This window comes from Gadus chalcogrammus, chromosome 14, assembly GCF_026213295.1.
Source record: "Gadus chalcogrammus isolate NIFS_2021 chromosome 14, NIFS_Gcha_1.0, whole genome shotgun sequence".
In the NCBI taxonomy this organism is placed as follows: Eukaryota; Metazoa; Chordata; class Actinopteri; order Gadiformes; family Gadidae; genus Gadus; species Gadus chalcogrammus.
Genome location: NC_079425.1, coordinates 9,970,052 through 9,995,043, shown reverse-complemented (window position 1 = coordinate 9,995,043; position 24,992 = coordinate 9,970,052). Strand labels below are relative to the sequence as shown.

Sequence of the window (24,992 nt, the reverse complement as noted above, 5' to 3'; positions counted from 1 at the left end):
GCTATATTAAAATACCTTAATATTATAATGTTTGCACTTTTTTGTTTCTCACATTACCCAATGTTAAAGTACTGTCATTGATTTGACTGAACAGACATTACAGACTAGGAATAACCTGGACATATAACATAAATTCAACTTCCATCTCAGATAGCTCTAGTTTAGATCTCATCAAGAACATTGAGTCCCACACTTGGCAATGAAACACAATTTATGTGATTTTTTTGCAATCACCATGCCTCTCTGGAAGAAGCAATTACATGCTCGGTTGGCCAGCAATTACATTTTTGAAAACTTCACTCTACATGAACTTGAAAAGTAGAAGGCATACTTTTTTAAGGATGAGATTTCACGCCGATATCAATTATCACAAAATATCCCCCACATCTCTCTTGTTATATTATCATCATCATTATACAATCACATAGAATATACCAGAGCCAGAGTAAAAATTATGATATTATAGTAGGTAAGCATAATCATATTATTTATACATTTATGAAAACATACATTTCAAGCATGGAATATGCTGTTCATTACTGTCGCGGAAATATAAATCATAACTTTAATATACAATTATATACAAATTATACCTTGTTGATATAATTACTATTCAAATGAAAAGGAATTGCATATTCTCCCTGTACCTAGAGATACCTCCCTTTCTTTCTCGGACTGAGAGCGGTTAAAATCGTTGGAGTTTGCATTGCCACTGTAGCCATGAGGTCTGATACTTAGTCTGATGCCTCATGCCAATCGACTGACTTCTTTGTTGTGGAGATTCCTTTAACTGTCTTGCAGCCTTGCTTGCTTGTATTGCAGTTTAACTTGGCCTCCCCGCCAATCCTAAACCCTCCACAATGGTCACTCCCACTCACCTTTGTTACGTTTGAACGACCCATAATGCAAAAGTTTCCCTATAAGAATCTTGTTCACCCTTCCATTGTATCTCTGAAGGTATCCTTGTTAACTTTGCTGCTTGTACTTTCCCATGATCATACTGTAATATTAAACCAAATGTTTGGCTGGCCAACGTGTCCTACATTTTTCTTCATCATTACTCACCATATGTAACCTTATCTAGCGTTGGAGTCAACATGTATAAAATAGGTAACGAATATAGTGAGCATGAACAGAATGAAAGTGCCTGAGACCATCCTGGTCACATGAACTCAGGGGCGTAGCCACGTGGGGGCCAGGGGGGGCCGTGGCTTTAAGTGCAATTAATATTGCACTTAAAATACCCCTCCCCCGTTGACATTCAAGTGCCACCCCAAAGACAAGACTGGCCCGGGCTGGCCCCCACAGTTATAAAATCCTGGCTACGCCCCTGCATGACCTCACATTCTGTTTCGATATCAGGCTGGAATTCCTACTAACATATAGATTTCCAGAAATTACAATGTAATTGGGGCCAATAGTGTCGTAGTTAACGTAAATGGGCAAATCAGGGACTGCATCAAAGTATGCACTAGCGGAATTCTTTTGCAGAAACTAAGTTTTCTGCCATGATATCGTCGCATTTGCTGATTGGGTAAATACGTCTGTCAAGGCATGTATACCCGCCCACTGAATTTGAAGTTGGTCGCTTGCTAGAGGTTCAGACTTAGGGCATAATTTGATTCATATTATAATAATATGACATCGTTATATTTATTATTTTATTTATTATATTATATTATATTATTATTTTATTTATATTATTATGATTTTTTTTGTAATTTCATACTTTTGCATTCTCATGTTGATTGGCTCATTGGTTGGTGTTTGTTGTTGCTCATGGTGCTGCAGTAATCAGTACTGACAACTTCCACATTCTGGAAGAAAGACATCCTAAATTGGAATAGATTCCCCCCTCCAACTCTTAGCAGGATGGATGGATGAGGTTGCTGCGGTTGCTGTCGATTTAGTTAGAGCTAACAAAATCGTACTGCGTACTGCTCATATAGATCACCATATATGACTGTATTGTTGGTTGTTGAAAGAACAACAACAAACACAACCGCCTCTGTACCTCATTCTTCCATCAACTTACCACTGGAAACTAGAAAACTCAATTCGGATCCAGCAGTTCTACCTCAGCAAAAACCACAGACTGAAATAGAAAGAGCTAGGCCCATGCCTTGTTTCCTGTAACATTACGGTGATATTCCTAAGAGGAAAAAACGAATTCAAGAGTGGATACGTTTTCAGAAGGGGATTTAAATAGGTGTATTCATACAGTGGCCAGCCTACACACTGTTGATTTAGAACGTTTACAGACAATTCTTTACAGTGTAATAGTGTTAGTGCTGACCAAGTTTCTATTGCTACTGGTAATAGATTAATTACACATTTACAGATACAGCGAAATTATTGGTCCAAACAAATAGGCTATGAAGCGAAAGTTGTGAAACGCCCCTTTACCCAGATTTAAACTTGTCTTCTCTCAGACTTTCAATTTTTGAGTGAGTTGTGAGATTGTACTTCAACCCACCCCAATTCTGACGAGCCAACATCCATCATACGTTCTGCAGCTCCATGGCTCCGTTCCTGTATCAAAGTATATTTTATTCATTGCATAGACGCCTCCACCAATTCATTCCCTTGCTCAGGTTGACATATATTAACAGTGATAGGCGACTCCCGCACTGCACGTCGTTGCTGCGTTCTGTTCCCTGGGAGGACTATACACATGTTGACAGATGTCACCGAGCATAGGCTTAGACAGGGCCAGACCCCAGTAGAGTAGCGTAGCAGGGAGTAAGGGATCAGCAGCCAAGCTGAGGGAACTGCCTGCACTCAGGCTGAGGTAATGCGACCGGGGTTTTACACCGTCTGCCAGACGCAAGAGGAGACAAGCTGCTGTCTGTTTGCCTATGCCTCAACTCTCCCAGCCACCCTGGAAACCCAGAGTGACTGCCCACCATTGGTTCCCTTCAGATCATAACAGTGGGACTTCTGTCTACAACAAACTAGACACCAATTCATCCAGCTATTTATTTAGCTGTATTCTTTAACCGACATACACTACTAGAACGAAACATCCAAATCCTATTTTGTTTAAAAACAGGAAGACGAACATTGAACAAGACACACAATCTTCTTTTTAAAGGACTTTATTTTAAGCTGAGTATTTGTCCTCTTTCGTTTTTGGCTCAGCATCACCTTCTATTAAGTGGCTGGGTAATTAAGACCAAACGTGATTGGGCCTCCGATCCCATCCTATGCTGTAAGTCACTCAGGGGGGCCTGCCTAACATGTCGTTACATTAATCTAAAGGACGTACATTGTTCCCCCTTGCTGGTTCAATATAAATGAATTATGGAGGGGAAAAACTAATTATCTTTGAAGTGGGGCCTACTCTGAGAATTCTGAATCATTATCACATTGTTTATTGCACGTTGTTTACGAAGCAATGTCAGGGAGCGACTGATGTGGGGAGGGGTGAGCAAGTATACCAGTTAGCCCTGCATGTTCAGACTTAATGATTCCTCTCGCTGATGAGAAATGAGGAACAAGTGAAATCAATGCATGGGCGGTGGATACCAGGTACCAAAGTAGTTTGAAGTATGTGTTGTTATTGAGCCGATATAGGACCGGATGAGGGCAAGTAACAGTACAGTAAGAAAGAAGACATAAAAATACTTAGTTCATTAACAAGATATGGAAAACCATACAAGGAAGATGGTCACATAAATATATAGCATGCAGTAAAATGCTGACCAGTGTTGCAATTTGAAAGTCATATGATAATTGTTTCATATCTGATCTGACCAGATAGTTCAGATCATGTCCATAGCTCTATAAAGTGGCATTCGATCTTCTATCAAGTTTCAGAACAACAACCTAGCGAAGCTCCATGTAGTTAAAGTCCGATAGTCAATTTATAATTTATGATAGCCTTTTCTGCCCCCAAAAAAAAAAGAAATGTTCCCATACGTATTGGCTTAAAACTGAAAAAGATATATGTGAGAGTATTGCAGAAGCTCAATCCATATGCCTTTCTTCTTGAGCCAACATGTGAATAAGAAAAGCAACCCCTCAACAGCAGGAGATGAGCTTGCATCCAACTTGATATCATAACTAATTTAAATGCTACAGTCCTGCCCAAAGAATATTTTTTTGAGCAGCCTATAAAGTGACCACAACAAATACAAACACACCTTGCCGGGTGAACCCTTCTCTGGTTCTCTGGGTAGGCTATAGGTCTTGCTCTTAGAATTTCATGAGCCTGCTATGAACAGCACAATAATAAAGGGGCAATTTAGTCATTGAGGTTTGGAAGTTCCAGCAGCTCTTATGTGTATATGCTTGGTTCGCAAGTTTTCTTAAAATGAATAGGCAGCTCCTTAATGTATGTGGCATTTACAAAAAAACGAATAATACCACCACAATAATAAAGCTACTCATTTAAACCTATATTCAATTTAAACCTACATATCTCTCTTTATTTTTACACACACACACACACACACACACACACACACACACACACACACACACACACACACACACACACACACACACACACACACACACACACACACACACACACGCTCTACTTATAGCACCACCATTTAGCTAAAAACAATAGTGCTTTTCACGAAGAAAAAACGCAAAAAGGGAAGAAGGAGAATAACAAAGGCGGTTTCAGTCATCATGAATCTCCTTCTCTGGTTTGTGTTTTCAGAGTGTTTTTCAATTAACAAGGTCTGGGACTGATGTTTTCTAAGGCTCTTTTAAGTAGAAAGTGTAGAATGTGCATACAGTATGTGTGTGTGTGTGTGTGTGTGTGTGTGTGTGTGTGTGTGTGTGTGTGTGTGTGTGTGTGTGTGTGTGTGTGTGTGTGTGTGTGTGTGTGTGTGTGTGTGTGTGTGTGTGTGTGTGCGTGTGTGAGAGGGGGTGTTGGCTGGCAATGCCTTCCACTATTTATCTAATCAAGCTTATGATTTCCCAATACACAGCCCCAAGCAGGTACTTTTACAATTAATTCTTGTTTTTTTCCTTTCCCTTTCCTCACAGTCATGCATATCATGGTATTCAATTATATGTTATGTAATATTTTATGGTATTATTTTTTACCATACCATTTAACATAATGTTAGGGGTAAAATGACACAAAATGTCAAGTGTACTGACCTGAGATAACAAATGCTATAGGGTAAGAGGATTCATTCAGGATGGAGGCATACTTGTCGCCTTGTAGCTGTTGTACAATGCATGCAACACAATAATGCCATTGTGGAAGGCAGGATTGAGCAGCTTTCAGGCAAACACGTGCACCCTCTCGTTGCCCTCGCTGTCTTATTGGTATGTGTTCAGTTACAAAGCACACATTATGTGATGTGACGTGAAGTTGTGCCCAGGCACTGTGTTAGACTGATGGGCTGACCTGTTAGTGAGTGGTCAGTCCCCTGGCACTGCAGTCACCCAAACACACACTGTTCCCTGTCTCCTTCACTGTATATTTCAGAAATATGTTTGGATGAGACCGAACATTGGTTCCAGTAGTTTTTTGCTTCTCAATAGGCTACTGAAGATTCGCAGTAAAGAAATTATTCCAATTTGTATGGGGTCATCAACTCTTGCTGAAATGTCAAACCTAGAACTCTCGATTATTTTATCACAACATCCTGTCATTGGTTTACAAATATAAAGGCCTTAAGCAACGACCCACTGACAATGGCTCTATAAGGGTAACAAATCCATAGAAAGGCGCATACAGATAAAAAAAATGACACCTTGTAATATTCAAGGTGAGTACTTCTTAGAAATATTGACGAAAAACGTTTTGACTCTGCTGTCTGGGTGAAAAACAAACCAGCATTTTATATTATAGATGATTCCATACTCTCTTATTAAGGCTCGACCATATCTTTTTATATAACTACAACCTTTCCCTAGACAGAATATTATGCTTTCAGAAAATAACTTAATGGGGGGAGGTATGGAGTGGCAGTCCATTAAATACAAAGCTCAATGCACACCTGCATGTCTGATGCCTTGTCCTTAGCACTTCCAGTTCGATGATCCTGTCAAATCTGTATCCTCAGGCAAGGTCCACGCTGTCAACGGGTTTGTTGTTTATTGTATTGCTAGTTGATCTGAAAAGCATGTTACCAAAAAGTTAAACTCGACTGAAAGGAGACTGCCTTGCCCTCTTGCTCCAGGACCTTGGTAACATACCATTAATCACAATTTCTTTCATCATTCCATTGTCTGTTCCGTAAGCACTTCTTACTACAGTGAGTTTACGCTGAAAAATGATCAAATTCTCGCCTTCAACCTACAAAGCAGTTTGGTTGATGTTGTTGCTTTTGAGCACTAGATGAAGACAAATCACGCGCTGCTTTTCTACTTGATATCGATTTTTCTAGGTTAGATGTTGTGTGCCGCATTGAAAAAACTCAGAGCCTACTGATAACCAAAATACCAAACATAGTCCCATGACACTAATTATTATTTAAGTTTTACTGGTGTAATGGTTTAAAAATAATTAGAAAGGACTTGGAAACACAGTGAGTTGTATCAAGTTAGTTTTTCTAGCGATGCAAAAAATAAGATACAATAAGATTACCATGGTACCATTGGTAGTATTTTTTCCAAAACATGTCCAGTATCCTTCTGTGCCATGAAACATTTCCAGATCCAGTAATACTTGCACTGTCAAGGTCAACGGCATGGCGCTGTTCAAGTTCAAAATGTTCATCTCACCTGAAGCGTTATACCTTACTCACCCATATTTCTGTTCTGCACACCTTAGCCTATCACTGCTGACATGGTGCAATACCCCACTAGCTGCTCAGCTCTCACCCCCTCACAACAAGCTGGTGTTCATGGCCCCAGGCTCCCAAATATCAGCTCTCTGATCATGCACCTGGAACCAAAAGGTGTTGATGCTGATGTCGAGGAGCCGCTATCCCAGCAGGTCGGTGTTAAAACACCTGGTCCCTGTACCGGTGTTACCATGTGCAGGTGTTAATACCATATACATGTGGTACCATGATCATGCAAATTGTACACAAATCACCACACACACACACACGCATGCACGCACGCGTGCGCACGCACGCACGCACACACAGGGGGGGGGAAGCAAAAGCAGACATCATGAATGAACTGAACGGTTGGTGGTTCAAACATAAATAAAGCTTGGTGGGATTTTTAATATGGCAAGCAATCTCTTCATGACATTCCTTTAACAGAATTCTATGGGTCATTCAGAAGTAATTTATTGATGAATTTCCTTGTAATTTAGAGAGGATTAAAAGATATTGTGTTTTTTCACTGGCAGGTTCATTCCCAATTGCTCATATAGGAATCTGAAATCCTGTCAGTAGATACGACTTGATGATTGGACTTCAGGAAAAAATACAATATATATTTTCCACTTTTCATTTCTTTCTTTCTACTTCTTTTTTTCTCTTGTATCTCGGTATTAAGCTATTTCTGTGCTCAGGCTGTATTTCTTTCCACACCTATTACAGCTAATAATCTTCAGTGTATTAATGTGGGTATGTGAGAATGTGATGCACTAAGTGTTTTGAGTCGACAGAAGCTAAATGCAGTCTTTGTGCCATTTGAAGAAAACCTTGTGAAAGGCCAAAAGGTAAAACGTTTTTTCATAGAATTATCTACTACGGAGAGCATTTTCATTGAAATGCATTCTCTGAAAAATCCTCCACACCACAATCAAATGTTATGTTGTTGCCAAGAGGGAGCATAAAGGTGATAACCACTCAACTCAGCCTGGGATCCCTTAGTATAGAGAGACTGTATAGAGTTTAGCATAGTAAACTCTATAAGCATGTAGTTAAATAGAGCCCCAAGGTCACTGGGGATAGGGGAATAAAGCAGGAGGCAATCTCTTGATAATATATTTTTTCTTATGAGCTGGAGATTTTAGGATGTCATATATCATAAGGTTTTATTGCACTTTAGAGGTGTGAGTTAAGTGTGAGTGTAAATGAAATTGGTATACCTCCAAGGATAATATTGCATCAAAATATGATCTTGGTTTGAGAGTAGAACAATCCATCTGCCAACATACAGACCATCAGCTATTTAATAAAATATATATGAGATGAAAAAAATATATAAGAAACACTTGCATGCTAACCATGTTCCCTCCCAGATGTTCCTGCCACATGAGAATATGTTTTTGTATGGAATGGATCAGATTTGTACAACAGTATGCTGCATGTATGGTAATATATTCAGCTGCTGCCTGTACCTTGCGGTGCCATCAATGCTTGTTATTGGCCATTTAAGGTATGTGGTTTATTTATAGATTGTAGTGGGATACTGGCAGGTTGAAAATATATTATAGATTACGATTTCTTAAATGTAGGATAACACTCTGGGAGTGTGGGGGGCGGGGCGGGTGTTTATTGAGGTGTTATCTATTGTTTAGTTTTCAGTCTTTTGGGGAGAAGCTGTAAACAAAACAGAAAACCACAAAGTGTGTTCTTGGTCAGAAACAGGGAAATGTATTCTTTGCAAGCCTGCAGGGGAATAAGGCTGGAATAAAATAAAATGCTGCTAAACTATGCAGATTTTCAAGAAAAGCTGTAATGAAGGTCTCGGGGGTTACTTAGAGCACATTGTTCTCCGTAGTGTGTCTAAATCTACATGTTGCTGCTGTTAAGCAGATATTTGGCATGGTAGATGTAAGGGGAATGATGATGTATAGCCAATCAAGGAATTTTCGAGCTTCTGCATCGCTATATTGCTCAACCGTGCTGTGAGGAAGCTGAGTGCACAGGGGTGTGAAAAAGTGGCTCATCATACAGCCCGACGTTTGACTTTGTTGCTAAATGTTAGAGTTAATGTCTTAAATATTTCTTTCCTGTTGCCATAGCTACATGGTTTATCCATGCGGCAGATTTGCAGACATCTGAGACACTATGAACTGAACAGTTCTGACGGATTGTAATTGCCTACAGAGTGTGAGTTTAATCTCCGCTCTTTATTTACCAATGGAGGGAAAATTGCGAGCTGAAAATGGCATTAGCTTGCATGTTTCCTTCTTGTTTGTTCTTAATGTTAATACTGCTCCGACTCATGTCCAGGGATGACTTGGACACCAGGGAAAGATGCATCTACAGAACTGTTGCTAAGCCATCTCACTAAACACACCCAACACCCCCGAAGGGAACAAGAGTAATAAAGTAATGAGGAATCCTTTAACCTAAATCCGATTTAGGGCATTCTTAATCTTCTCTCCAAAAACAGCAGATGTAATTGGAATAATAATTTGCTTACTTATTTACTTATTTGTTAGATATAATAATGTACTTCAAAATCACTTTTAATAAATAATTATTGCATCAAACACAAATAGTTTTATGGTTAAGGGTACGTACAATTTAGGTTTATGTATACCTTGCAGTCAAATCAAGTACTCGCCTGATTCAAAAGGGATTTTCTTACAAGCACTAAGCTGGACCTATGCAGACGTTTGAGGTCTATGCAATGGCAGAATTAGGTGCTGCCAGTCTTATGTGTGGCGAGCGAGAGACACATCCCTTCAGGGTAAAACAGCCCAGCCCTGGCCTGCACTGACCCCTCTACATCCTCCTAATCACTATGTCCTAAAGAAATCCTATTCCACACAGGTTTCCGGGAAGAAGACTGAATGGTTTTCACTGAATAGCATGAGGATTTCAGATTAACAAATAAACATGTATTATGGATGGAATGTGTACTCAAAAACGTCAGGATTTTAGATTTTTTTTTAATATAACCCTCTTCATCAGATTTGAAAACCCTTTTGGTACAATATGGACTGAATAAGTAAAAGAAAAAAGCAACTAAAACTCATATACAAACATATACTGTTTTTTCAAAGACTGAATGAATGTTCTTTGGGCAAGGACTACTGGCAACACATCTATCTATTTTCTTTTGGTCACATCAACTTAAAAATAATCATGATCAACGCATGCTAAAATATGTTGGTCAGGGAGGTTCTGTGATGAAAGAAGGTTGCCTTTTATATTTTAAGGTCTGGCCCTGGATGTAATAAGGTCTGGCACGGTAAAGACTTGGACCTCCGTCATCTCCCCAGATGCACAACAGAGCAGAAATAGGCCTTGATTCAATGCTTCTTTCCTGGCTTTGGTCATTACAGACTGCGCAACCTACCCTTCTATTCTTGTCGCTTTCTTTTTTTCCCTTGTATGTTTTCTGTGTGGATGCAAGGGAATGAATACACAAGTGTTATCACATTTGATCTGTTACAGTTGAACAAAAAAACAAGATTCACTTAACATGTTTGTACTCTTTTATTACTATATATTATAAATAATCAGAATATTCATAATTAGAAAAGACAGTGTACTCCAATGTGTAGGCCGTCTCTCATATTGTACAGCATAATTGCTTTATAAAACTACATAGAAACCTGAGACACAAAAAACGTCAACTAATAAGAAAGAAACTAAAATTAAAAACAATTACAGCAGTTTTTTTTTAATCTTGCTACATAGTAGCAATGACAAGCAATAGTATGGGAAAAAATTAGACTTCCAAGTCAAACATTTCAAAACATAAGAGTAACTACACACCAGATCCAAGATAGGAGCCAGCTAACACTGACCCTGTGAGGGAAATACAATGTTTAACATTTATCATGTAATGTCACCTGCACATTGTGGACATCATGGTGGACAATATGACTTTGTTACAACATGTACACCACACACACACACACACACACACACACACACACACACACACACACACACACACACACACACACACACACACACACACACACACACACACACACACACACACTTGATCTCCCTCTGCATAGGCTCATCTTAAGGAGCTGCTAAGCAGTGTGTTGGTGATGGACCATTTCTGCCCTGTGCATTTCTGGAGGGCCAGATGGTAGCCAAACTCGTTCTCATCGCTCTCAGCGAGCTCCAGGCACCTTTTCGATTTCCTGTTCTGAATAGCTCCACCCTGAAATATATAGAACAAACAAACAAGGAAATGAATGTCTATTCTGTGCGGGGAAACGTAGCCCTCTTGCGTATTGCAAAAGAAAAAGAACGCTAGCAATTTGCCTGGCCATCTAGCTGACCCACCTGGACAGACACTTGGGCCCTGCCAAATGACCGGCCTTCAGGCAAATCACATTCACATCCACACGGCAGTCACATCCACATGTCACTTTAGAACATGGACACAAACATGGACACAAAAGAAAAATAGAAAAAAAAAGAAAAATAGAAAAAAAAGAGGACCGCTGCAAGATTTTAACCAGCTGAGGTTAAAATGAAAACTGTTTTGTACAGAGATGTGGTAGTATGGAACTCGTTGCCACATTATATCAGATGCTCCACTACAAAATAAGGATTTAAAATGAGGGTAAAACAGTATCTGCCAATATTTCATGAACTTGACTGATCTGTGTTTAAGTATGATAGAATAACAGCAGTGGTGGTTGTGTTGTGATTTTGGTACTATTAGTACATTTATGTACACAAATGAACAGTCAATGTAATGGGTATGTTTTTAACCCTTTTCTACCTCTTGATTGTTCATAATACTGTAAACTTGTAATTTCTGAAATTCTTCTGAATTTTTGTAAGTGAACTATTGTGAACTATTGTCTATGTATGTGTGTATCTGTAGTGTTGTTGTGTATGATGTTGTGTGTTTTTGGGTGTGAAGGACACCAGGAAGAATAGCCATGCTGTTGAGGCAAGTGCTAATGGGGATCCATAATAAAGTAAAGTAAAGTAAAAGGTCGTCATGGTCAGCTTGTCATGGACCATAACTTCTTATTCTGCCTCCAAGCAACTGCAGCTACATAGAGTTCAGATGGCATGAATCATTTGTCTCAAAATGGAATTGAACCATATAGGGAATGCAGTATGATTGTCGGTTGTATTTTTAAAACCATGACATTTATTGGTGCGTCAAGAAAATGACCCATGAAATAATGTGTGGGTGTGTGTCTGTACATACGTGTTAGTGTGTGTGTGAGTGAGTCAGTGATTGAGTGCGATCCTGTGAGCATTCTGAGCATTCTGAGCATCCTATCTTCTTTTTACATAATTTATAGACTGATTCATGCAATACATTTGGCTGCAAATTTAACAACGAAGAGACCCCACCCATCTCAATGCAATTAGCTGCTGACACCGCAACCTACTTTGTCTTGATTCATCTGGTAATGTAGCTTTGTGTTCCTGGAACCATAGAAGATTATAAAGGCACCGCTTCATATAAAAACACTTTTCATGTCACTGCCACTCACTTCTAGAAAGACACAGTGCCACACACAGCATTTGCATAGTTCTCTTGAGGTAGATGACAAAGGGAAAAAGTTTTCAAGGGGTCCCTGAAATACTCAAACTTCCTTGTGAAGAGAAGGCTGCCGAAGAAAGAAAAAAGAACATTCATGAAAATCCAACTAAATTTGAAAGATGAATTGGACTTCATAATATTAACTTCGGCAGGTTTTCGAGGTCTGAGGAAGTCAGGGTCTCCTCCTCAGGGCCTCCTCATCATTTAAAGACCCGCAAGAGTAACTAGTCAAAGTCCAAGGATTCTGCAGAGACACGGAAGATGGTTAGAGCTCTAGGCAGAGAAATGAGGAAGACAAGCACCTGACAGCTCTATATTTGTACGCAGAAATGTCACAGGGGTCAAGTCGTGCTGGGTGGTTGAACAACGTGACGACAGATTGCTCCTCGTACGGTACTGTAAAGCTAGGGTAGGCAATTTGGAGAAACCAGCGAGAGCAAGCTAGATTTATAAACTGAAAGATCTGACCCTTAGTGCAGGCTTCCCTCCAAAGCTACTCCCCAAAACATGTGACTAGCTAGCTTGCTTTAGCAGTAGGTCTGCCTTGGGGAAGACTCGAAACCTGGATAACAAGAGCCAGGGCAGAGAGCATACAGGTAGACGGGTATGTAGGTGGACAGACAGGAAGGCCATCCACTGATTTCATTCAGGCCAAATTAAATGGTTGGATGAGCTTATTTCTGGCCAACAACAGATACCAGATTTGTATGATTTGTTTGTCAGAGCATTTTATTTAATGATTGCTGTCAGGATGTAAAAGAATTTCAAAAAATATTTGATATATTCTATTTCTAAACTTCAGTTACTATTAAAAGAGCAGTGAGTTAAACTGAGTGTCATCTAGTGGAACCGACTTTGCAGCAATGGAATACAAAATTTATATGGAAAAATTATTGAAGTGTAATTTCATTGAAGGACTTTCATTATATTCTTTGCATTTATTTCTTCACTATAAATTATAGTGTTGTTTTTCGTCTATGTAAAGCACATTGAACTGCTTGATGTATGAAATGCACTTTACAAAACAGCTCAAATTTCCTCATCCCCAAACATCTCTAGGTCAACACAAAAGGGTCACTCATCTCTTAACTCCACGCCCGTTGCATTTCACAGACTGCTTAAACAATTCGACACACCCATGGAAATGTTGTCCCATTTACCTTGTGTACATTGCTATATATTTTCTTTCTTCCTTAATTTGAAAGGTGGTTACAACACGTTAATTTACGCTGAAACACGGGGACTACGGAAAAAAGGCAGGAGAGCGTCTTTCCCCCATTATGTTTTGATGAGCTGAGATGTTAGCGCACAGCGCTCCCTTAAGATGCTCCGGTTTCATCAAGGCTGCCTTCTTCCGTTTGAGCGAAACACTTCAGCAATGGCATCAATAATGAATGCCTTTTCTCAGAGATCAGGCGTGCGGCTCCTTTTTCACACACACACACCACGGAAACTGGTTCACTGGTGCAACTAGAAGTCTTCCATCCTCATGCTTAGAAAGTTTGAGTTGGGTGTTATTCACTACTAGGGGTGTCCTCGACTGAGATTTTGCATAGTTGAATCTGATTTGTCAGGCCAGCCCCATCTTCGATTGATCGTAGAATAATTTACCATATATTTGATATATATATGCAGCTCAATGTCGCCAGATTCTTTGTGACTTTCGGATGGTTGAAATGCTTGAAAATTATGAACATGTCATAATATGAAGAAATTGTGCACGTCCGTTCATGTCAGCATCGGCCTTTAATATGATTTATGCAATACAGGCTTTTTGCCTAATATACTATATATATATATACATATAGTATATACATATAGGCTAATATAATATGCTCCCTAATGAATGTAAAACATCTATGCAATCAAACAGTTGCTGGTTTCTGGGGAGACTGAGAGGTTTTTCTGTCTGAATATATTCAAAACCGATCTTGGAAAATCCTGCATCGATAAAGAGGATGCAGAAGCGTTTAACTGATTCCAAATTTAGGACGAATGTGAATAAACCATTCACACAGCAGCGTTCAGACTAGCAGAACAGCAAAAATGCACTACCGAGTACCGACGGAGTGAATCATTTTAACCAGCACAAGTGGTGTGATATGACAGCTGCCGCTGACACAGTTTGCATTTTACAATTTTCACATCATCTCAAATGGTTTTCGAAATGAAAAGAAAGAGTCAATCACCAACCCCCACCCAAGAACATTGTATAATTTATAGGCTTTTACTTCTAGAAGCCATGCAATACTGTCACTCATTTAGCACTCCAATTCTCCCACTGTTAAACACACAATTTTCCCTAGACGTCAAACTGCTAAGGATGATGTCCACTAAATGTCTTTCTATCGAAGGTTTGAAGTGTCTTAGGTTCAAGGTCACCCCTATGCAGTCGACAGCATGTTATCCCGGCAACTCTCACGTTAGTAAGAGAAAGTTCTCGAGACATATGTTCGGGAGAAGTACCACACCTGTTCCTCTACCTAGCCATAACTACCTGTCTTTAAACCCTCCTTTTTCAACCTGTCTCTCACGGCATTCTTCACCTACATCCTCCACTGGCCTGTGTCCTTCCTGCTTCCTAACTCTCCAGGTCCAGAATAGGGATTGATAGATTGAACGCAAGATGTCCACCCAGGGCTCCAAGCCAAACTTCTCCCTCCCCCAACCTCCTGCTTACAACCTCATCTTCCAAATCTGCTTAACTGAATACTGTCGAAAGCCTAGACTGGAGAACCGTTAAAGGAAACAAAAGTGGGACAGAGTTGATTAAATTCTGAATATTTTGTATCATTCTTTAATCCGTATGACATTTTTTACAACAAATCTTCTTATGTATTATTGTGTTTTGTCATAGTAATAATAAATACACAGTTTGAAATACACCAAAAGCATATTGAGTATTGTGATTTTTTTTTTTTTGGGGAATGCAACTGTAAAAGGCTGATAAGGAGGACAGAGAGGGTAGTTAGCCCGTATTGGCTCACAGTAATGGGAGAGATTCGGTCAGCCTTGAAATCTTTTTGCTATCTGGGCGACCCTGGCTCTTAATGATTATACTGCTGCCAGATGAAACCCTAGGCCTTTTGGTTTTGGACACATACTCGACACTAGATCCCTGGGACCTAAGTAACTGCCTCTTTTGGTGTGACTGGATGAGGCGCGTTTACAATGCACTCTGCTTTTTCTTATTGCTGATTGCTGACTGCACCTTCTCTCATCTGTCTTCCTGTAACCTTCTGTCAGACAGTTGACATCAAGTCTCTGATTTAGACGAGATCCTGACCAGACCAGATCCTGTTTGTCTCCAAATGCAATCAAATGCTCAGCTTACTTCGACAGCAAACATTACCATCCGGAAGAGACTAAAAGTAAACCAACACCTACTACTCTGAGCTGCTCATTCCGTGTAAAAGGAGCTCTTCAGGTAAAGCTTGTGCACCAATATAAATTGGTACAAAGATAAATGTTTTCAACAAAAATGATTACTGTGGTCACCACCACCATCTCTTTATGCGTCTGTATGTCACTGTATGTGTGTGTGTGTGTGTGTGTGTGTGTGTGTGTGTGTGTGTGTGTGAGTGTGCAGGACCTAACACGGGGGTTGCCCACCTGCGTGAAGAGCCAGTGCAGCTTCATGCGTTTGGCGGTGGCGTAGCTGCACTCGATGAGACGCGGGCGACCGTTGACGTCCACCAGGCACTTGTTGTCATCGTCGTCTATGGTGGGACTGAGCAGCCCGACGTGCAGCAGCTGGGTACTGGTGTAGTACACATTCTGAAACAAGCCACCAAATCAGACCATTCAGGAAGCTGAAGCAGGAGAATACATTCCCCTACGGTTCTCCTCATATTACATGTCGATTCTAATGTCCCAACGTGTCGTTGCATTTGCCGGCCCCTTGCCTCCATGTCTCAACCAATCAGGAGCCTCCATGCGTTAAACAGGACTACATTTGCGCCAACGTGCCACTAAATCTACCACCCGCGGCATCTAGACTCCATCAGGGGGAGATGCCATTTCCCGGCAGACTTCATGGATCCGGTATATTGTATTAAATAGATTATATTGTTCCGCTTTATACGAGTCTCTGCTGATTGAAAAGTCCTTTGCACACAATGCTACACAGGTAGAGGATGCTTTACCATCCTCTCTTCCAGTTTAGTCCTTAGCCCACAATACTATCTACTGTTCTGTATCTAACTAAATATGTAATGAATTTGGGGTCAACATTTAGAACGTGGCCCCAGGTCATAAAATATGAAAAAGGCAAGTGGGATGTTGTCTTTGTGTTGCTAGGTTTGAAACGGATTTGCATCTAGCTTGTTCTTACTGACTTGAGCCCGAACACAGGGAATATGGTGTGGACACCTCATCAGTTATAGAGGAATGATGAATATGAATTCAGCCGCCATGAGGCATCACTAATTGCAGCCTATTCCATTCAATCACACCCTCTTATGTAGTGGGCCCATGTTAGTTAGGCAAAAACGAAATACCATCAGCACAGGCATACCAATAAAAGCCTAAATTAATTAATTAATTGATTAGCAATAATCTAAATGTTTGTGTGATACGTGTTTGCTTGTGTGATATGTGCGTTCGTATCTGTGTATATAATTCTAGCTTTTTTCAAATATGGTCGCCAACATTCAACCGTATTTAGACGATCAGCCTTGGAATATGCATGCATTGACGAATTAGAATTTGCTATGCAAATTAGGCCTATATCCAAAATAATCTATTAGGAGAATGGCGATGGTTATAGTAGTAAGCAGATATATTGGTTTTATCGTGTGCAGATAAGAAGCACATGAATGTATTTTCCTTAGTTTACAATAACAATGTTAACAAGGATGATTCCTGAGTAAGTCTACAATGTCATTGTAGATTTTGATTTAAGATAATCTTATAAAAATGTGTATATATACCAAAGTATATATGTAATTATGTCTGTATGTATGTATGTATGTATGTATGTATGTATGTATGTATGTATGTATGTATGTATGTATGCATGTATGCATGTATGCATGTATGCATGTATGTATGTATGTATGTATGTATGTATGTATGTATGTATGTATGTATGTATGTATGTATGTAGCAGACACTTACTTAATATATACACAATAGGTTTACAGACGTTGAAAATGTGGTCTCGCAATGTTATGGATTTTTTGTAGCTGTTTGAGTGGCAGCACCTTCAACAGTAAGTATGCTCGTACAGTCCTTGCTGTCCCCCATTGGATTACACAATGGGGAATAAAGAATTATCAGACTTCCTACACTGCGACCCCTGTCTTCACGCAGAATTGTAACTATGCGCTTCAGTCTCTGAGAGCATGCACAGTCGCAAGTAAACACAGAATCAAAACTTGTGGATTTGTGGCACTATTAGAGAAAGCCTACTCGCTAGGGTAGTTTGTATGCGCTTACCTAAGGGTGTATAAAATAAAAATGCTGCTATGGGATCTTCTAAACACTTGTTTAGAATAAAGTAGATGGTGATTGATCGCCAATTACCCCATTTCTGAACAAAAATCATTGCTGATTTGCATTTGGACATAAAGAATGTCAACAACAAACCCAGGGTCTGAACCAACCGGCCAAATCCTTGAATTACTTTGAACTAAATGTAGTTCAACCAGGATCATTATTACGTGACTAAAATCATATCCCTTCCCATTGACTCAGAATGGTGGGTCAGTCTGCACCAACCTCCTGCGAATCACCAACTAGATTGTCTCTTACACATGAGTTAGACAAATCGACTTCAAGGCTGCTGCTTGGAAAGCATAAAACTTACTTTAAGTGGTCCTGGTATTATATCTTTAGGCTCAGGATGTGCAAACAAATTGTGTGTCTGGTCAAAACATTTGCACTACCACGTTCCATGTGTGAATATTGACGATGAGTGTGGAAGTTGCAGTGATCCCTGATACATACGATTTTTTAATATTTGCCCCCAATTAATGACTCAAGTACAACCTCAATATGTATGCATGTATGTATCTATTGTACAGTATGTACGTATGAATGGATGAATCTATGGAAAAGGTCAAAGTACTAAGCATCTCTGTAGAATAGATAAATGTACAATCAATCCAAATTGGAAAGCGCTCTTGTAATTGCTCACATGCTCTGCTCCATCACAACAAAGCAATATTCATGTACAAATGGAGTATAAGCGCTATCGTTTCCCTGTATCAACAGTGGAGGACTTAAAGTGGGCCTTAAGAAAGGAAAGTGAGAAACAATAAAGAAAATCCCTGGATGATTTTCCATAAATGTTTTTTTTTAATAAAAAACAGGGGATCTATACCAATAATGGAACAAAGGGAATCTGCCAAGTTAATCAGCTTTATCTCCATTTTCCTCTTTGGGATGGACAATGACTTTGTATTCTTATCGAAGGGCGGAGGATGTGGTGATATGGAACAAAGTGATATCCAAGCGAGCATTCTTCCTGTCACGGATACCCAATACCCAATCAATACAATGAAATAGGACCTCACTAAACCACTGAGAAAAGAAAGACATCCATTTGAGTGGATGTGATTCAGTTTCAACTTAATTCTTAATTTATCTAGAGATTCTTTCCGTTGCCGTTAACTCGCATTGCTGCAGGGCCTGGAATATACTGCTTGTTAGCATAATAATCTATGCGTTCTATTCTGATATCGGAGGTGTGGTTTTTGCTGTCATGCCTAGCTTAACCAATCGCAGGGGCAGCACGCGGATCATGATGTAATCCTGAAATTGGCCCATCAACATGCTCACAGGGGCATATTTAATATAAGTTTTCTCTGAGGACATAGGAGTCCAGAGTCTGGAGAAAAATTGACATCACTGGCAGACTGGAACCAATTTCTAACAAATTTTAATAAGACATGGAGCCCTACGGGATCCGAGGCTTAATAAAGTGCATTTAGATTTGGCAGGGACAAATATCTTGTAAAGAATATCGGTTTTATGTGTCAACGGAAACCAAACGTCTATGAAAGTAGGATGCCCTTTATTTAACCTTTTTTTAATAAGAAGCTAATTTTGTTGTTTTTCCCTCCTCCTTTTCATCTCTTCTTTTCATCTCATAATAAATCGAAAGGCCCAAAGTGTAGCATCCTAAAATTATGCATTTTAACTTTTTTTATTTTTACCCAAAAGCTGCTAGCAAGAAAATGCACGCTTTAATTATACATGTATGATTAAGATTTGCTCTGGGTCACGAAATATATGAAACCTTAAAGATAGAATTACATCATACATGATTTATCTTGCAATTAATATTAAAATAATAGACTTAATCAGGTTCACATCATTTTAGAATAAATTGGTTAAACCTTGTGCACTAAATAGACACCAAGAGCCGAACTCACTGCCATGTTAATGATCTCCTCAGTCTAAATTGGACCTTGGTGTAATGAGCTGCAGAACTAGCTCCACAGAAAAGATCCATTCCCATGTTCCTCTAGGCTCATCGTGACTTGGGCTTTTTTAATCTACTTGCCAGGAATAGTCCTGTCAAGCCTCAGGGTTTATGCCCGTACTAATTATGAATGTCCAATGGCAGATGCATATTCATTGCAATTCAGTACATTGTTTTAAATATCATAAATATGTTTGTTCAGTGAAGCAGTAAAAACATAGCTTGCAAAAATAACAAAGTCCTGACAATAGAGCATATTGGTGGACTACACATAAGCGTGGCTTCATTAATTTCTTGTCAAGTGAAGTAAACTTTGATTTAAAGCCCTTGGTCACTATTAAAGTATAACATGCATCACAAGGGGAACTGAAGACCATGTGGGGTCATCCCCAAATCAGTTGTCTGCAGAACAATCCAGAAAAGGCACTCGTTATCCTTTTGAATGTTAATCAATATTCCTCAATAACATAGATCATAACATGATCATGTTTAACACAATTGAAACCTGAAAAGCTTTTCAGGTTTATATATATTACCATGTATATTTATATTTCTACATAGATAGGCTTACTGTGTAGTGATTGTTGAGAGCAACAAGTTGTTAAAAGGTCATACATCTCTATAGCATATTTGAGGTCTTTCAAAAGGACAATAATGGTATATTATAGAGTATATATTTCTATGGCTTGAAAATTGCTTTTTGGTGGCCTGAGATATGCCGGTTAAATTATGTTAATAACTAACTGTGGCATTTCCGATCTTGGTAATTATATCAATGATGCCTTCCTTCTTGGTAAGTGCATCAAACCTCATCATAGAAGGATGTCAGCCTTTTATGTTAGCTCGGCCATTAGTGTGTGACACATTCATATAAAAGTGTGAGTGCAAGACCAGCCAACCTGATCTTAACATTTATTAGGTTCACACAGGCAATGATAAAGGGTGAGCTGGGATACTGCTGTCTGTGACAGCATTGAAGCCATGTGGTGTTTTACCCCTTGAATATTATGAAGATTAAACAACGATCAAAGGAGTGTTCCTCTTTAATGGTTGCTGCCAACATCTGTCCAAGAGGCCGCAAGTTAAAAAGCAATTACAAAGTCAGAAGAAGGTCTATGGCAGGAAAAAGCACAGGGGTCAATGATTCAGTGTTATTTGTATTATTATCAATACACATGAGTCTTGTAAACAAGAAACATCCGTTTTTCCTTTTTTTTAAACGAGTTGGGTCTGCAGCTTGGCGTTAGGGATTGCTGATAATTAGTTTGTTAAGGAAAAGGTGATAAGTACTTTGTGATGAGCGCGATTCTGTAAAGCTCTCAAATAGCTTTTAAAGTCCAGTGTGAGGATTTCAACCTCTGTTTAGATTCACACAGCGGCAGTAACATCGATGCATGTGAAATGCCAAGAGCATCTTTAATGGATTTACCTGTTAGCTCAGGACACCAGAGGAATATGATTTCAGCTGCTGCACTACATAAAAGCACTTTCCTTGCGTCAGTGCAAGGTTACACAAGCCCTGAAACCAATGTTCTCAGCGCAAATGAAATCAAGGGATCAGTAAGGGGGTTGAGCGAGGAAAAGGAATGGAGAAAATCAAATTGTATAAAGATTGCAATGCCAAAATAAAAGTTCTGCTTTATTTTAGATCTAACCGAGTACTTCCGAAAACAGCCAACGTCTCTATTTGGATTTTGAGTTTGTTCGATGAGCACTGAAATATAATCTCCCCAGAGTTTGGCAGAGACAAAGTGTATCTCTCAAAATGAAAACAGAGAAATGGATGTCAACACATGGGTCTCAAAAAGCATTTGAAATGGAAAATGCAAAGTAACAGCTGTCCCTGTAATAAAACCATGATGAATAAACAACATCATCGAAAATAAGTTAATAATATGAATAAATAACAGTGTTTAACAGTGTTCCTACCTGAGGTGTCATTCCATGACAAAGATACAAGATGGGCACGTTGTCGTTTTCAGGCCCCTGGTCCAGACACAAGTCATTCTTCACTGAGTTTTTTAGCTGTGGAACACACACACACACACACACACACACACACACACACACACACACACACACACACACACACACACACACACACACACACACACACACGTACAAACACACACACGTACAAACACACACACACACACACACACACACACACACACACACACACACACACACACACACACACACACACACGTACAAACACACACACACACACACACACACACACACACACACACACACACACACACACACACACACACACACACACACACACACGTACAAACACACACACACACACACACACACACACACACACACACACACACACACACACACACACACACACACACACACACACACACACACACACACACACACACACACACTAATTACATGACATTATGCTTTTGGTAAGAATGGAATTGTCTCCAAAAATAAAAAAGTCATAAAAGACAAGTGAAGACTTAGTAATTGCAACTCTATACTGTACTTTTAAGTACAACTTAAGAAAAAAACATTACCGATGTTCATTATCCTTTATAAACATGCACAATATGTAATTCAATTTGGTTAATGTGACAATTAAGAATGGCTTGCATGCGAGATAACTCGTGACTAAACTATTTTAACTTTAACTTGATGCTGTTTGTGTGAGTCTTAGACTGGCCCTGTTTCCGAAAGCATTCTGAATCCCTCATCAAATGGCCAATTGAAACGGTTGTGAGATTGCGATGCAGGAGAGATGTTTTCTCCTTCTATCCGGGGGGGGGGACAGAGAGACGGAAACAACCGCTGTCTAAATCCTGCCTGAGGTGTTGTACGCCACAGCAAAGTAAGCAGGTAAACTCCGGTCTGCACCCATTCACGGAGACTGTGCAAGCCAAGGATGTGGAGCAGACCTGATACCCAGTACGTGTGTTATCTCTCGTAAGCTGCCCTTACGTACAAACAGGTGTGGACGCGCTGTGTTGGCCTTTCGTGTAAACTGGTTCTTTTTTAATCGACAGAAAGAAATTTTTTCAATCAACATAATCTTAAAAAAAATCGAGATCCAATCTAGATTAAAAAAAAAAGGTAAAGCTAGATATCTGTTCTGTGTAGACAGCGTTATTAGGTGTAGACGTGACATCAAAAGGACACGGCTATAAAGGACTCAAATTCCCACTGGCACGGAAAACGTAAACGTAAATAAAAGCAAATAGTGTTCAGTATCGTAGAGATGGTTTAACTGCTATATAACAATATAAAATGGAACATTCTACTTGTAGAGCATAGCTAGGTCATATAATTGTTTGTTGAGAAAGGAATCTGAAATTAAAATGAAAATCCCTTTGAATGCAAAAGACATTTAGAATAATAAGCACTATCTCAGCTCCCCCTTTCAGATAAGGCTGACCTATTTCCTGTACAGGATCTACCCTTTGAATTTTCCTATGGAGAAGCTCCACCGTCAAAGATATGAAGATGGGGATTAATTTCAGCAATAGGAATTTTTCAAATATATTGAAGAACATATATGAGCAAAGGTGCCACAACAATGGAAGGCACATATATATGCTGAATGGCACACATATGCATTTCCCATATATGCACTCGCCTCAGCCTTTTATTGTATGCATGCCAACGAAAATCATGTGACATTTGTGTAATTATTTCAAATCACGTCATAAGCATGGATTTCTCCCCTGCAAAGAATGCAAAACACATACTGCATTCTACATAGCATCAAGTGCTTTAAGCATATTATATCGACCCAAAACATTGCAGTTTGTTGGGACCTCCATACTTGCACCATTATAGAATATTGGGATTTGGATTTCAGGGTGTCATTAAAACTATTGTGTTCAACAAAAGCTTTACACATATCAAATAATGCCTGTGTATTGTATTCAATGACAAAAAGCAATACAGTCTTTTCTGGCAAGATAAAGTGGCATATCAAATGACAAGTAATTGCACAGTGAAAAAGGAACATGGTTTGACTGTATTCAGTGGATTTCAACTTGGGACTCATATTTCCATATATTTGGCATCCATATTGCCTAAGATATATATATCTATATATATATACATATATTTGTCCACTGGCTTTATTCTGTATTATTTTCTTTTTACAGAATAAAGCCAGTGGACAAAACAATGAACAATATCAAGCATGATCAATCAATCTTGTCAAGATCCTAGAGGAGAACATCTTCCTCATTGGCTGGGAATGACTTGACAGCTATCTCCAAACGACGGTACATGTCGTTTGTGATGAAGGGTTGCACTCACCACTCCGTATGCGATCGTCTCGGTATACATCCTCATCTCAGGGTAGATGTTGACCAGATACCATCGGAACGTCTTGCACTGCAGCCTCTTCCTCAAAGCCTTACGCTCGCTTATATCTCCGATGTCTATTCCTGAGTCCTGTATCCAAACACACACACACACACACACACACACACACACACACACACACACACACACACACACACACACACACACACACACACACACACACACACACACACACACACACACACACAAATCACAATACCAGTTAAGAACACATTGAGGAAATTATGCTACGGTTCACTGTACCATTGTATGTTTTCCATATTTTCCATAATTTAAAATCTTAGCCAGTCCCAACTCACGCAGCCATACCCCCCTGGGACCCACCTAAAATCAATGCATCTCTTTCTGAGAGCATGTTGGAAGAAACTTCACAGATTAATGCAATGTGATTGTGGGCAATTAAGGGACGCGGTGGAACAATTAAGTCGCATTGGCCACAGCTGAAACAAATGAGTCTAATTAAGAGGATGAGGCAAGGATTCAGAACGTCAAGAAGATCAAAGACAGACGGTCCAAAGCCAGACTAAATAAATCATGAACACAGCTTTTGGTACATTTTAGAATACAATAAAATTAGAATATCCATGCTGAAATATAATAATGAGATGGGAAGGAATATATATATATATATATATATATATATATATATATATATATATATATATATATATATATATATATATACTTTATATATATATACTTTATATATATATATATATATATATATATATAGGAAAAAACATTCAGATATAAAAGTTGAAAGAAAATGAAAGTGCAGAAAATCCCGGGTAATTATACCCCAGGGAATCGAATATTATACTTAAAATGAGCACCTGTTTTAATATCTAACGTATTCAAGTATTTCAGGGCTCGTTTCATTGTGAGATCCTCTTTCGAA

The 24,992-nt window shown here is 39.2% G+C and overlaps 1 protein-coding gene across 1 annotated transcript in view; it reads right to left on the bottom strand.

The window, feature by feature from the left end:
• Positions 1–10,238: 10,238 nt before the first annotated feature.
• The window catches only part of galnt18b (UDP-N-acetyl-alpha-D-galactosamine:polypeptide N-acetylgalactosaminyltransferase 18b), a 43,726-nt gene continuing 28,972 nt past the window's right edge, over positions 10,239–24,992 (bottom strand). Inside the window, exons 8-11 of the mRNA XM_056608356.1 lie at positions 24,026–24,163; positions 21,665–21,760; positions 15,919–16,083; positions 10,239–10,953 (exon numbers count right to left, since the gene is read on the bottom strand). Coding sequence (XP_056464331.1) covers positions 10,804–10,953; positions 15,919–16,083; positions 21,665–21,760; positions 24,026–24,163 — 549 coding nt within the window. The 3' untranslated portion in view covers positions 10,239–10,803. The remainder of the gene's footprint in view (positions 10,954–15,918; positions 16,084–21,664; positions 21,761–24,025; positions 24,164–24,992) is intronic.